Source organism: Terrapene carolina, unplaced genomic scaffold, assembly GCF_002925995.2.
Source record: "Terrapene carolina triunguis isolate 2854851 unplaced genomic scaffold, T_m_triunguis-2.0 Scaffold198, whole genome shotgun sequence".
Lineage (NCBI taxonomy): Eukaryota > Metazoa > Chordata > Testudines > Emydidae > Terrapene > Terrapene triunguis.
Window position 1 is genome coordinate 1,732,019 of NW_020664549.1, and position 13,143 is coordinate 1,745,161.

General features: G+C 46.4%; 1 protein-coding gene across 1 annotated transcript in view; it reads right to left on the minus strand.

The window, feature by feature from the left end:
* LOC113407132 (transmembrane and coiled-coil domains protein 2-like) overlaps window positions 1-9,524 on the minus strand; it is a 71,310-nt gene extending 61,786 nt beyond the window's left edge. The window contains exon 1 of the mRNA XM_026655217.1: window positions 9,333-9,524. Coding sequence (XP_026511002.1) covers window positions 9,333-9,524 — 192 coding nt within the window. The remainder of the gene's footprint in view (window positions 1-9,332) is intronic.
* Window positions 9,525-13,143: the final 3,619 nt, after the last annotated feature.

The following is a 13,143-nucleotide window of genomic DNA, read 5'->3' on the forward strand; positions in this document are numbered from 1 at the left end:
CACTTCAGGTTGCAGGACTGAAATCCTTACCCTATGGAGGCAATGGGAGTCTTACTAGTTACTTCAGAGAGGCCAGGATTTTGCCCCAAGACTGCTGATGTATCACTTTTGCCTACACTCACACTTTCTCCTGCCTGAAGAGAAGATGTGATGGGGGCTCAGAACTAAGAGCTGCTTTTAGCCAAAGTGGTCAACCAGAAAAGCCGCTGAATTCTGGAAAGGCAGCTGTGTTTGCAATACAAATCCTACAGGAACTTGCAGATGACTGCAATATTTCATGGCTGGCCAAAAAAAGAACTCCACCCCCTCAAAAAAAACAAAAAACAAAAACCTGTTTATAAACCAGAGTCTAAGTCCATTATGGTTCTGCTTCTGATATTTACAAGGAACCAGGGTGATAACTAGAGCACTTTGATACAACATCACTAGCCACTACAATTACACCATAGGATAAAAACTCTAATCCCCTCATTATCCAGTCATAATGCAGATTATATCCCCTAGGTTCTATCTGAGAAAAATGTAACGAATCCGCTGTGCTGTCTCTCTACTTCAGGAAATCGTGATCTAAAGTTTATTCTATTTAGAGTCTCTATGGAAACGGAGACAGCATTAGATAATAACCATAAACCCACAGATTTTTACCATCAGGATGGAATGTAGATTTAGATTCTTTGTTTGCCCTTTAGAAGCTCTCTGGGAAAAGAAATGACCAATTTGCATGCTTTAAAAGTAACAAAGAAAATAAAAGGAGGTGAGGAAGGAGGGAGATAATAAAAGAAAGATAACTTTGACAGCATCTATGAGTTCAGGTTATATATCAATGTTTCCACTGGATACACAAGGCCCATATCTTCCACTGATATACGCTGGCATAGCTATAAAGATTCAATGGAGTTAAACTAGTTTACATCAGGTATGTATCTGGAATGAAATCCTCTATCATTGAGGTCAATGGGAGTTTTGCCATTTATTTCAATGAGGCAGGATTTCACTCCTGGCCTGTGTGGTGTGTGGGTGGTGTCTCCCCTCCCCCACCGTAGGTTCGAAGCATAACAAATCATTTTGGCCTAAAACTTGTCCTAAAAAAAAATTCATCCTGGTGATTACATCATCCCAAATTTTCAAGGGGCTTTAAACACAGGATGCTCAAGGGAATTTAAAGGAGATCTGCATGCAGAGAAAGTCAGGATCATGGTATTGTTGTGTTGGATGGGGCAGATTCAGTGCTACATTGAAGTCTTGTAAAAGTAAAGGAATCTACAAGGAAATTGACCAAAATAAGTAAAAAAAAAAAAAAAAAATTCGGCTTTTAAATGTGTGAGCCAAGGATTTGAGTCCTTGTTTGGTTTTTATTCAGTTTTTACTCCATTAAAACTTCCACTTATTTCCAGTGAGTTTTGCCTCAGTAAGGACTTGAAGGTTTGGTCCTATATACTTTAATCTGAAAGGAATAGAAAATAACACCAAAATTGTTTACTAGATTCTTGTTTAGCAGTAGGTTGGGAAATGGTTGGTGCTCATATGTCAGAGAAAACAGCTTTGTTTTTCAAAAGTTAACTTTACAGATGGCTAGCCCAGAAAGCGGAATAAGCCAATTTAACAAACAAAAACAAAAGCCCTTAAAAAGTTAGCAACATAGGCGGAGACCGTGGGTGGCCAAATCTCCTTTGAAAATCTTCATCATAAATGTTTATAGACTATGGTGACTTGAGTCATTTTGTTTCATAAAGGGATTAAGATTCCGAGGGCTTCATGCTAAAGTTTTAATATAGTTTTGCTAAGAGGAATATCATCCAAAATATCTATGAATCAAGGCCAAAAAATCCATGGCAATCTGTTTGGTTTAAAAAAACAAAAATCCACTGTTTCAAAAAGTGACTAATGTACAAATCTCTTGGGTTTCAAAGATCTAGCAATCCTGCTTTGGGCTTTTTTCAATACAAAGGCCTTGATTCTCCTCTCACTGACACTAGTTTTGATTCTATTGACTTCACAGGAGTTACTCCTGGTTTACACTAGAGTGCATACAACAGGAGAATCGGGCCTGAATTGTTACTAGCTTTGGCAGGGTTAAATCAAAGGTTTTTGCCTTATTTGAAAACAGTTCTGGATTAAAAATAGTGCTTCAGTCTATTCTCCTGTTAGCTACTTACACATTGATAAAACCAATGGTTAAAATGTTATCAAACACAAATGAAGAAACAGGAATTTTGTAACTACTAAGGGACTGCTGGGAGTTCAGATATCTTATCAGTCATCCGAACCTCCTGGTTGTGTATTCCTTTGTATATTTAAATCTCTCACTCAAGATCTGCTGCAGTGGCCCAAAGCACAGTCTTCATACACCACGTAAGTCCCACTTTATTACTTTAATAAAATTAATAAAATCAAGATTGGGGCCCCAAAGTGCTAGGCACTGTACAGACACAACGTGAGAGACGCTTCCTTTTCCAAAGAGCTAAACAGAAAAAGACACAAGTTGTGGGGGAAACTGAGGCACAAAGAGGGGAAGGGACTTGCCCAGGTTCCTACATCACATCTGTGGCAGAGCTGGGAACAGAATGCAGGTTTTCTGACTCCCAGACCTGGGATCTATCCATTGAGCCATGCTGCTCTCCTGTCCCAGTTGGGACTTAAATGGTATATAGACGCTGGTGCTCGCACAGGGGCAAATATCATCCCAAATAGAAGACTTAATTATTTAAGACCGTTTCAGATTGCGTGTCCATGGACCATTAACTCACCTCTAACCCTGAGAGGTCAGGGACCAGGCCAATATAGGGCGGACTGGCTAAACAGGGCCGACGAGGGGGGGAAGCCGGGCCCCGGGCCCCCTTCTGGACTGCCGGGCCCTGATAATTTGTACAGGCTCCCCCCCTCTCGTCAGCCCTGGGTACTGCTGCTGCCTATGCCCTGCCTATCCTTTGGGAAGCCAGGTGCCAGTGCTCGGCAGTCTGCTCCCTTCCACCAGCACCACATTCATATGAAAAATAAAAAGATGGCAGTGACTTAAACAATAATATATAGCAATAGGTGTATACACATATGTTATCCAAAACAAGACATTCCTGTATGCACACTTCTCCCCCAGGAAGAGGATGAGAGAACAAACGTGACAGATGTAAATCACATTGTTCAGTGCATTACTGGAAGGTGCTGAGACTCCTGTGATGAGCGCACTATAAGCATCTATATAAAATAGAATCTTTGGCACCTGTAATTATTTTTCAATAATGCTGTGACCCTGCTGAAACTCCAAACTTGGAGTGAAATTTGAAGAAGGGCTGCAAAGAAATTAAGACTTTGGCCATGCCCCCTTCTCCTGCCCTGTGCATTAAAACAGCTAGGTCTGTATCGTAAGAAATGCAATTCCTCTCAACCCACAAGCATTTCACCCTTTCCTGTCACCTATTTGTTTTCTGAACTGACTCCAAAGAAATTAAGAGAATTTTTTTTTTTTCCTCGCTGAGAGGTGAAAGCAAGGCCGGCTTAACTGCTTGGATGCTGATGGATGATGAATGTCGAAGGTATGTTTAGGCTGAATGCACCTGTATTTTCGTTGTCCTGGGTTAAGCAGGTCAATTGCCCTGGCTGTGTGGCTGAATGCAGCCTCTCTTGTTGAATGTACTAGACCTATCCAGAACACTGTTGGCTTCAATGGAATGTTATTAATGGACAAGGGTGAGTTCCTGCACTGCAAGGGACATTCAAAGTGAGCAGTAGCAGGGGGAATAATGTGTAAATGGGATTCACGGTTCTAAACCTGACCATGTGGGTGAAATTTTCCCCTGTGCAGCCCAAGACCTGTGCACCATCCCCCTGGCTCTCTCTGGAAGGCTCAAGTGGGATTCTAGTGGCACAGGTTTTTGTGACCGCTCACTGCACAGGGGTGAATTTCATCTTGTGTGAGGTAGGGTGCATGAAAGGAGAACATGAAGGAACAAGGGCATGCTGATGAGCCCAAGAGATCTGGAATCCTGTGGAAGGTTCAGTTAACCTGGGGCTTCCTCCTAGGTGAGGCATGTAGATACATTTTGCCAGCAAGCCCCAGAGAGGCCTTTAACAATGAAAGCATGGAAATGTTAATGCTCATGAAAGCGAGAGGGTGATATGGAGAAGCACTGTACAAGCTTCCTCCAATTGCTAGTCTGTCAATGCAACATCATCCTGAGCAAGGAAAGGAAAACAGGGCTTCCCCATACAGAGACTGCAGCACCACAAGTGCAAGGTACTTTTGCATTAGGCTGAGACCACCCACACATCATTTGTGATGTAATTCACATTTGAACCCAGAACCTCCAGATGTACCAGACTTGTGAAATGAACTTGTGTGCCACCCTGTTAATCTATTCCATGCCTCCCCACCCCCAATGAGCAAGACTTCAACTGATTTAGAGTGTGGTCAGTTGCTTATAGCAGGGAACTGAGAGTCAGGACCCCTGTGTTCTATTCCTGGCTCTGTCACTGACTTGCTGTGTGACTTTAGGCAGGACACTTCCTGTCTCAGTGTCCCCATCTGTAAAATGGGAAATGATGATCATCATCATTCAGACATACCTCCCCAAGCTATGTGAGCATGAATTATTAACACTTGTAAAGTGATTTGAGATCCTTGGTTGAAACATGATATGGAAGGAAAATGTCATCATTATTAATTAACTGCCCGGAGTTCTTGCCTCTGAGCAGTGTGAATTGTTATAGAGAACCTACTCTCACCCCCACACTTTTGAAACGGTGGTTGACATTAGCCGGAGTCATGCGGCACAATCCCCTCTGTGTGCGTGAGAGGCAGAGAGAACTGGAAAGATTCGGGGGAGGGATAGCTCAGTGGTTTCAGCATTGGCCTGCTAAACCTGCGGTTGTGAGTTCTAGTCCTTGAGGGGGCTGCTTCAGGATCTGGGGCAAAATCAGTACTTGGTCCTGTGAAGGCAGGGGGCTGGACTCAATGACCTTTTGGGGTTCCTTCCAGTTCTATGAGATAGGCCTATCTCCATATAAAATCTGTGCCTTGAGCCAAGCAGCATTTGATTAAATCAGACCATTCCAGTGACTAAGGTGCTTCTGTTCAGGCTATTTGACCGCAGGGACATTCAGGTAACTGGTGGGGACTTAACTTACCTTCATGGTGTGGTTTGAAACCAAAAAATGCATGTAAATGGCTGATGCATGGGAGTGAATTCCAACATACATGGGGGTGATGGCTTTTGTGGGGGGTGGAAGGAAAAGTGTCTTATCTCCCTCTCTGGGCAACCCATGGGTCAGGAGCATCAATAGTCTCTGGCTGGAACTGCAATGGGGGGCCTTGAAAGGGGGTTCTCTAGGAGGGGGATGTGGAATAGGGGGACTCCTGGCAGGTTCCAAAAACACAGACCCACATGAATAAGGAATAAAAGAGCAAAAGTAAAAGCTGAGTGAAGAGTTCAGGGTTTGGCCCCAATGAGCATTTTTCCTGAATAAAGTCTAGGTTCCAACTGAGTTTGGCTCCACGGACCTGATCCAATGCCCACAGAAGCCATTGTAAGTCTTTCCATCGACTCCAATGTGCTTTGGATCAGACTCTGTTTGCAAGGGGTCTGATCCTGATCTCACTCTAGGCCCAAACTGTCTCCTCCATTACAGCCAGGGAGCTGCCTCTGATTCCCTTGGGAGTTGCACCCAGGCACTGTTGGCTTCAAGCCCAGATCCTCAGCTATGTCCAGCTCAGGGACTGCTCTAATCTATGCCAGCTGGCTATGGCTTCCAAAGGACTCCCCACCAGCTGGAGACTGCCATAGCACAGTGTACTCTGGCCGTTCCCCTTGCCCCAGGATGGGGTGTGGTGCCAGAGCTGTCTACACTGGCTCTGCAGAACTCCCCTGCAGCAGCGTGGGAATGAGCAGAGGGGATCTGGCTGCTTCCTGCTCCCTTCGCACATGAGAGCAGTGCAAAAGAGGCCTGTTCTAGAGCTCGCTGAAGTCAATGGGAGGCTTTCCACTGACTTCCACGGGCTTGCGATCAGGCCCAAGGAGAGGAGTGCAACTCAGGATGAAGCCTTCAGCTTCCCAGCTGCTCTTAACTTCCAAGGTCAAACCCAAGGGGAGAGGCAGGGACCATGAAGATTGAGGTGGTGATGATTTTAGATCAAAACCCTGGCTGGTTTAAACATTCAGCCCCTGGTTTCTGTGGCCATCAAATTCATCCAATTATGGGGGGGGGAAAAGAGAGCATATACTCGGATCATAGCTGCCTGGGGAAAGGCAGGAATGAGATCTAAGGGGTAAAATGCCTTTATGATACACACCCCCCCACACACAGAACACCCAGCCTACTGTCTCTTATAGTAAAAGACCTGAATGCTTTCTTTTGCAGTATTTTGTATGGATTCAGCCTTTTTGCTGCAGAGCTCAGAAATATCTACCACCCAACATAATTTTAAGCAGAATTATGTGTCCCACATCTGCTCTGCTTCTTGACAGGACTCTTTTTTTTTTTTTTTTTTTTTTGTCATGGGAAGCTTGCTCATACCAAAAGAACTGGATTAATACTTGTAAAAGAAAATCTGCCATGCATTTCCAGTGAGGGGGACCAGAGATGTAAGGGGACTGGCGAGAACAGAAGGGAGCCTTTTGTTTCCAGGTTGCCAGCACAAATGCAGCATAAGCCACTAGTGACCAAAAGTTAACATCTGATCAGTATCCTCTGAGATTATTTGAAGGGATGGGTCTCAGTCCACAGCACAAAGCCACCATAATTAGCATAGCCGGCAGTCTCAGTACAGGAGCCAAGGGCTAAATAAGCCATTGAGATTAATCTCCCCTCTCAGCCCTTACAAGTGGCTGCTCCGGTTCAGGATGAGATGAACTAGCAGGGGATGGTGTGGGGCAGCTTGCCCCGCTGTCTCTCCCTGTTGGATCTATTCTCTCATCCTCTTACCTCCCATAACTATTCTCCATCCCCTCCTCTCTTGCCTGCTTTTCCCCCTTCCTCTCTTTAGGGGGGTCCTCCCACCCATTTCAGCCTCTGCTTTGTTTCCCTGGTCCCTCCTCCTATGTTGCCTTCTCTCCTCACATTTTTCTGACCCCACCTTTGGCCCTACAGCATGAACACCATTCACTGCAGGCACAATCAGAACAGCTGAGCAGTTGGATCAAGCGTGCATGGAGCTGCTCAAATTGCCACACGAGCAGAAGACCAAGTGTCCGTCAAAGGAGTCAGCCAGCAAGCACTACTTTGGAAGTGCTCAGGGCGAGTGAGGCTGCATGCCAGGTGAACATGCTTCTAAAAGCATACCACTGGGGGCTCTGCCCATCTGTTTAGCACATAGCTCTTAACAGCTTCATTCATTGCTGTTTATAGGGCAGCAGTGACAGGTGCAGGTCATTTCAGTAACTCCTAAAGCACAACAGCAGCTGAAAAGAGCCAATAGCAGAGAGCTCCACAATTCCAAGAATGAGCATGTGTAACAACGAACATTAAACAACCTAATGGACATTTTCATTTCACATCTGCCTTTGGGTAACTGGCAGACATTGGCGCATATGGATGAAGCACTGGACTGGAAGCCATGACACCTAGGTACCATTCATGGTTCACTGTGTGAACTTGGTCAAGTTGTTTAAACTCTCTGGGCCAGATCATCAGCAGGTATAAATCAGTGTAGCTCTGCTAGAGCCAATGAAACAATGATTTACACAAACTGAGGCCCTGGCATTCTGGGTCTCAGTTTCCGCATTTGCAGCTACTGGCACACCTTTGTAAAGCACATTGAAACTGATCAATGAAAAGCACTATAAGTTAAGTATTATAATGAATGCATTACTTTATCAACTAGAGATCTGAACATGCTTTAGATGCAGTGAAATGTACAGTAGTGCATGGAGATTTTTGAAGTGCAGTTACTTTATTTTTGCAGAGGCTAATATTCTGACTGTAAGTCAGATTTCCTATTTATCCCCCTTTTTCAATGACTACTGATCAGTACTGCTCATGTTTCAAATCTCAGGGGGACTTGGCTAAATGTCAGTGCTGTAAACTCCACCTGGGACCTCCAGCAGTGCCCTTTCTGCTTCTTGCATCACTGCCAGTGACAAATAGGAAGTGATTAGCCAGCAGCTCCAATGGTGATGTGCAAGGCAAAACAGACCCCAGCGCTCTCTCTCTCCCAGAGCTGTACCAGCTTTGCAGTGCTAGTAAAAACCTATTGGTGTCAGTATGTAAGTGTGACCTGAACACCTCTGGGGAGTGAGAAGGGGGAATTTTTTACCTAGTCACTGTTCTAACTGCAGCTGCCCTTTAATCAAAGCAGACAAGATGTGTGTTCTCTAGTTTAGCTCTGCAGTACCTGCTGCTGTGGGTTTTATTTAATGTGATCTGCTGAGTTCTTCTGCAGAACACAGGCCCTACCACGCTCCCTCATCCTTCAAGAAAGGCCCACTTAAGCCACAGCTTCCGACCATGTTTGGCACAAAGCCAGATTCTGATCTCCATGACATCAGTATAACCCCATTTAAATCAATGGAGTTTCTCTGAATTTACACCTGTGTAAATGTGATCAGAAGCTGGTGTAGGACTGTTCAGCACTGACTCTTAAAAGAAGACTAACATCAATTTATAAACTCACAACATTTATCCCTTTGCTCTTCATGTCCCATAAACCACAGCCTTAACATCACCTATAGCACCCACAATCAAAACCAAGGCCCCCTTATGCTAAGACAACTGCATATTAGAGCTTAAAGAACTTATCCTCTAGTAACGATAATACCTAGCTCTTATTATACAGCACTTATCAGCTGTAGGTTGCAAAGTGCTTTACAGCAGAGGCAACTCCCAATCTCCCCATTTTACAGAAGGGAAAATGGAGGCACAGAAAAGTAAAGTGATGTGGCCAGGGTCACTCACCACTCCAGTGGCAGAGCTAGGAAGAGACTCCAGGTCTCGGGAGTCCTAGCCCAGTGCTCTACCCACTGCACCATCCTGTCTCTTGCAAGCACTATCCAGTCTGTGGCAAACCCTTCCAGAGGATTTTTATTCAGTACCATTGCTCAGCAGATCACATAATCTCCACAAAGCTGAACCCAATATCAAGCTCCCCTTTTATTTTTTTAATAATCAAAGTTTTGGTGAACAGGCGTATAAACACCTAAAATACCAATACACCTATAATCTGTGGGTACAATCTGGGAGACCTTGAAGAAAATACTGATGTCATGTCAATCATAACTATTAAAGTAGAAAGTCAAGTTCCCATGTCAATAATAAGCCACATAAGAATCACTGAATGGAATTCTGGTTCCAGCTGCATACAGGAAAAACCCAAGTCGCTTTGTAATACCAGCTGGGAGGCTTACCTTTAAATCAGGAGGCTTGCTCCGGGGAACAGGATGGGGAGCAGGGTTTGGATTAGCAGCCGGGCCCGCATCTGACAGAGCAGAAGCGCAATCCCCAGGTTTCGCATCCATGCCAGCCAGGTTGGGGGCATCTTCAGCCCCACCACAGTCCTCCTCAGGCTGCTGCAGCTCATCCGATGTGCACCTCTTCATGCTGGCGAGGTGGGGTGGGAGGGCGATTTTGCACTTCCACTTCTTGAAGGAATGGCAGAGAAATGTAAACGAAAAGCAGGGAAGGGGGGTGGGGAGGAACCAGAGGAGCCTTGGTCAGTGCCCAGACAAGTTCACTTTACCTGCGAGAGGAAGGCAGGCCACAGACAGGGGCTGGGGAGGAGAATCCTTTATCCAAACTCATTGCATGGGTTGGAGGGGAAGGAGAGAGTCTCTGACCCACCCACTCCCAAACTTTCTCCTCTAATTCAGCTGCCTGGGGTGGGGTGCAGTGCGCAGGGACTGTATTTTTGCTTTGGGAGGGTGCACGTTTCATGCAATTAATCATTTCCTTCCTCCTCCCCCAATTCTGTTACTCACTGTTCAGGAGAGAAAACGAGTGAGGCGAAATACTGGAGCCTTGCATGGCTGCAGATCCTCGTGCCTTGGGTGCATCTCTTCTCCCCCGGCGCCCCCGCCCCGCCTTGACATCTGCTGCTTCTCTCCCACTGCCCCCTGCCCAGGAGCCGCTTCCCACCGCAACGCTGCTGCCGCGGCTCCTGCTCGGGAGGAGCAAAAAGGCTCAGCCTACCCCATCCACCTAGCCGGCTTGGGAGCTTGACGGACAGGCGCCTCGGCCCAATCAGAGCTGGCGGATTGAGTGGGGCGCCTGGAGGGGGCGTATCGCAGAGCCCGTTTCAAGCTCGGTTGGCCGGCAGCTCTCCACCTCTCCCTCTCCCCACCCGCGTCCCCAGGAGCTGTCAGTGGGAATGGTGCTGCACCGGGCTGCGGCTTTGCAGTGCAGGCGGCAGCTGGCAGGGTGCTGCAGAGGCGGGAGGGAAGCCAGTGCAAGCTCCCGGAATGTGGACCCTAGAAAGGAGCCCACCTCGCCCTACTTCTGCGGGGGGTGGATGCTAGGCAGATGCACCGGGAGTGGAACAGTCACCTCTTCATTGCCATGGAAACTCCTCCCACTAGCATGCTATTCTCTGATTGCTGGCCAGAGCTTCCCCTTTTATTTATTTATTTCACCTCTGAGTGTTGCAACTTAGGAAACTTAATTTCCCTTAAAAGAGATTTTTGGGGGGTGCCTTTTAAGATGCATGTACCTGCATGCGTGCACACACAGAGACTTAACAATTGCACAGTCAGAGCTTGCCAAGCTCCTACATTTCTTGCCTCGACAAAGGAAAAACCAAGAAGGCAGTTGGCACAACGGTTGTTTTCAAGAGGTGCCTGAAATTCTTAATTTTTCTTGCGTGGAATTTCTTGTGCCCATTTGCTGCCATCTTACTACCCACGTAGACACTGAAAAATACAAAATTGAGCATCAGTCTCACTTTGAATGAAATGCCTTTTTTTGTACCCAAACCACACAAAGTTTCACTTTTTCACATTGTGTTTCATGAGACAGCCATCCACACACACACACACACACACACATACACACACCCCCCAAGAGATTGGCTTGCTTTTCTTCAAAGACTGGCTTATTTTCTGTGGAAAATGAGGCCATTTTTTAAAACAAAACTTTGTGAATAAAGCAAAATTTTCTTGCCAAGATGGGCCAATTTTTAACCTTGAAAGGAAATTGGGGAAAAACCCTTGAACAGTTCAGTTTTTGTATTTTGTTACAAATGTTTTACTACGTTTTATCACCACCAGTTGTCTGAACGTGAATTCACTGAACTAGGGAGAAACGCTGGATGAGTGAGGAAGGGGCGAACAGAAGGGGAGAGTGATAGAAGAGGACAGAGTAGCACCAAACATGCATACATTCTGATGAGTTACCAGCTAGTGTAACTATAACCATATTTAATCATAAATTATTCTGGGTTTAAGCCAATCTCTAGCTATTGAACAGCATGAGGCCTATATGAGAAAAGTGTGTCCAACATCTGCTAACTGCAGGGTTCTTACATTTTCCTCTGAAACATCTGGCAGTGACCACTGCGAGAGACCGGGTAATGTACTAGATAGATCATCGGTCTGAGCTAGTCTGACAATTCCTATGTTCCTACGACAACCTCTTATTGATCTAATGATTCAGGAGCATGGTGTAGTGTCTAGAGCAGGGGTGGCCAAACTATGGCCCGCGAGCCGTTTTAAGCTGGCCCGCAGTTCCCTCTGGGGAGCAGGGTCAGGGTCTGGACCACGCAGCTCGGCCCTGCTCCGGTGCTCCGGCCGGGGCGCTGCGTCGGGGCCTGGATCACACAGCTCAGCCCCGCTCTGGCCAGGGTGCTGCGTTGGGGGCTGGACCACCCAGCTTGGCCCCCCTCCAGCTAGGGTGCTGGGTTGGGGGCCGCACCATGGGCTCCCGGAAGCCATGGCATGGCCATGCTCTGGCTCCTACGCATTCCATTGGCCCCCTTGGGCACTCCAATGGGAGCTGTGGGGCGGTGCCTGCAGATGGGGCAGCGTGCACAGCCGTCTGGCTGCACCTCCGCATAGCTGGAGAAGGGACATGCCGCTGCTTCTGGGAGACGCTTGAGGTAAGCGCTGCTTGGAGCCTGCACCCCTGAGCCTCTCCCCCTGCCCTAGCCCTGATCCCCCTCCTGCTCTCCAAACCCCTCAATCCCAGCCCCAGAGCCTGTACCCCCAACCAGAGCCCTCCCCCCCCGCACCCCAACCCCAATTTTGTGAGCATTCATGGCCCGCCATACAATTTTTATTCCCTGATGTGGCCCTCGGGCCAAAAAATTTGCTCGCCCCGGTCTAGAGCCCAGGTTGTGGATTCAAAAGGGCTGTACTTTCTCTGCCAATGACTTGCTATGTGACCTTGGACAAGTCACTTAGCCTCTCTGTAAAAGGGGGATGTCACTCATTGGGGTGAAGTCAACAGGAGTTTGGATGCACAAAGTATACAGGATAGGTGAACACCTGGCCGGTATTTGACCGGTCTGGATGGGTTTTTTATGGATTTGTCAGTGGCCAGAAAAATTATTTAATTTGCCAGGGTCTAAAGATTTGCATTAGATATCCCAGTGTATTTAATGTTAAAAGTGTCTGTGTCCAGCTAAAGATGCTGCAGTGTTCCTATTTCTGCAGTTTAAATAAGAAAATTATGTTGTTCAGTCTTATCTGTGTTATTTCTCTAGATACTGTAAGTGGCTGTTGAAGGGGGTGGGGAGTTGTAGAATTGCCTTGTGGTTGGGGCAGGTTTGCTTCCTTGGGTAAAGGGTGAATGCCGGGTGTTTTGCATATCATAGTTGGTAACCCTAATAAGGGAGGAGGCCTAGCGTTTGTAAAACACTATGCATCCGAAGAAGTGGGTTGTAGCCCACGAAAGCTTATGCTCTAATAAATTTGTTAGTCTCTAAGGTGCCACAAGTACTCCTGTTCTTCTTGTAAAACACTTGGAGATCTTTGGATGAAAGAAGCTATTCAGTGTTAGTAATGGTAACATTCAGTAGTAGTACTGATTCCATGTATCAATGGATAAATGAAGATGTTATAACCAAACCCTGAAGTCCTTAGCCATATTTTGCTCAGCCTTTATTCCTGTACAATGGCTAAAAATGACTTCAATAGCTAAAAAATAATTAAGAGCCTCAGAACATGGCCTTCTAACGATATCTTATTTGAATGCTTACAGGTAATTTGATGTACCCTAATGAAACAA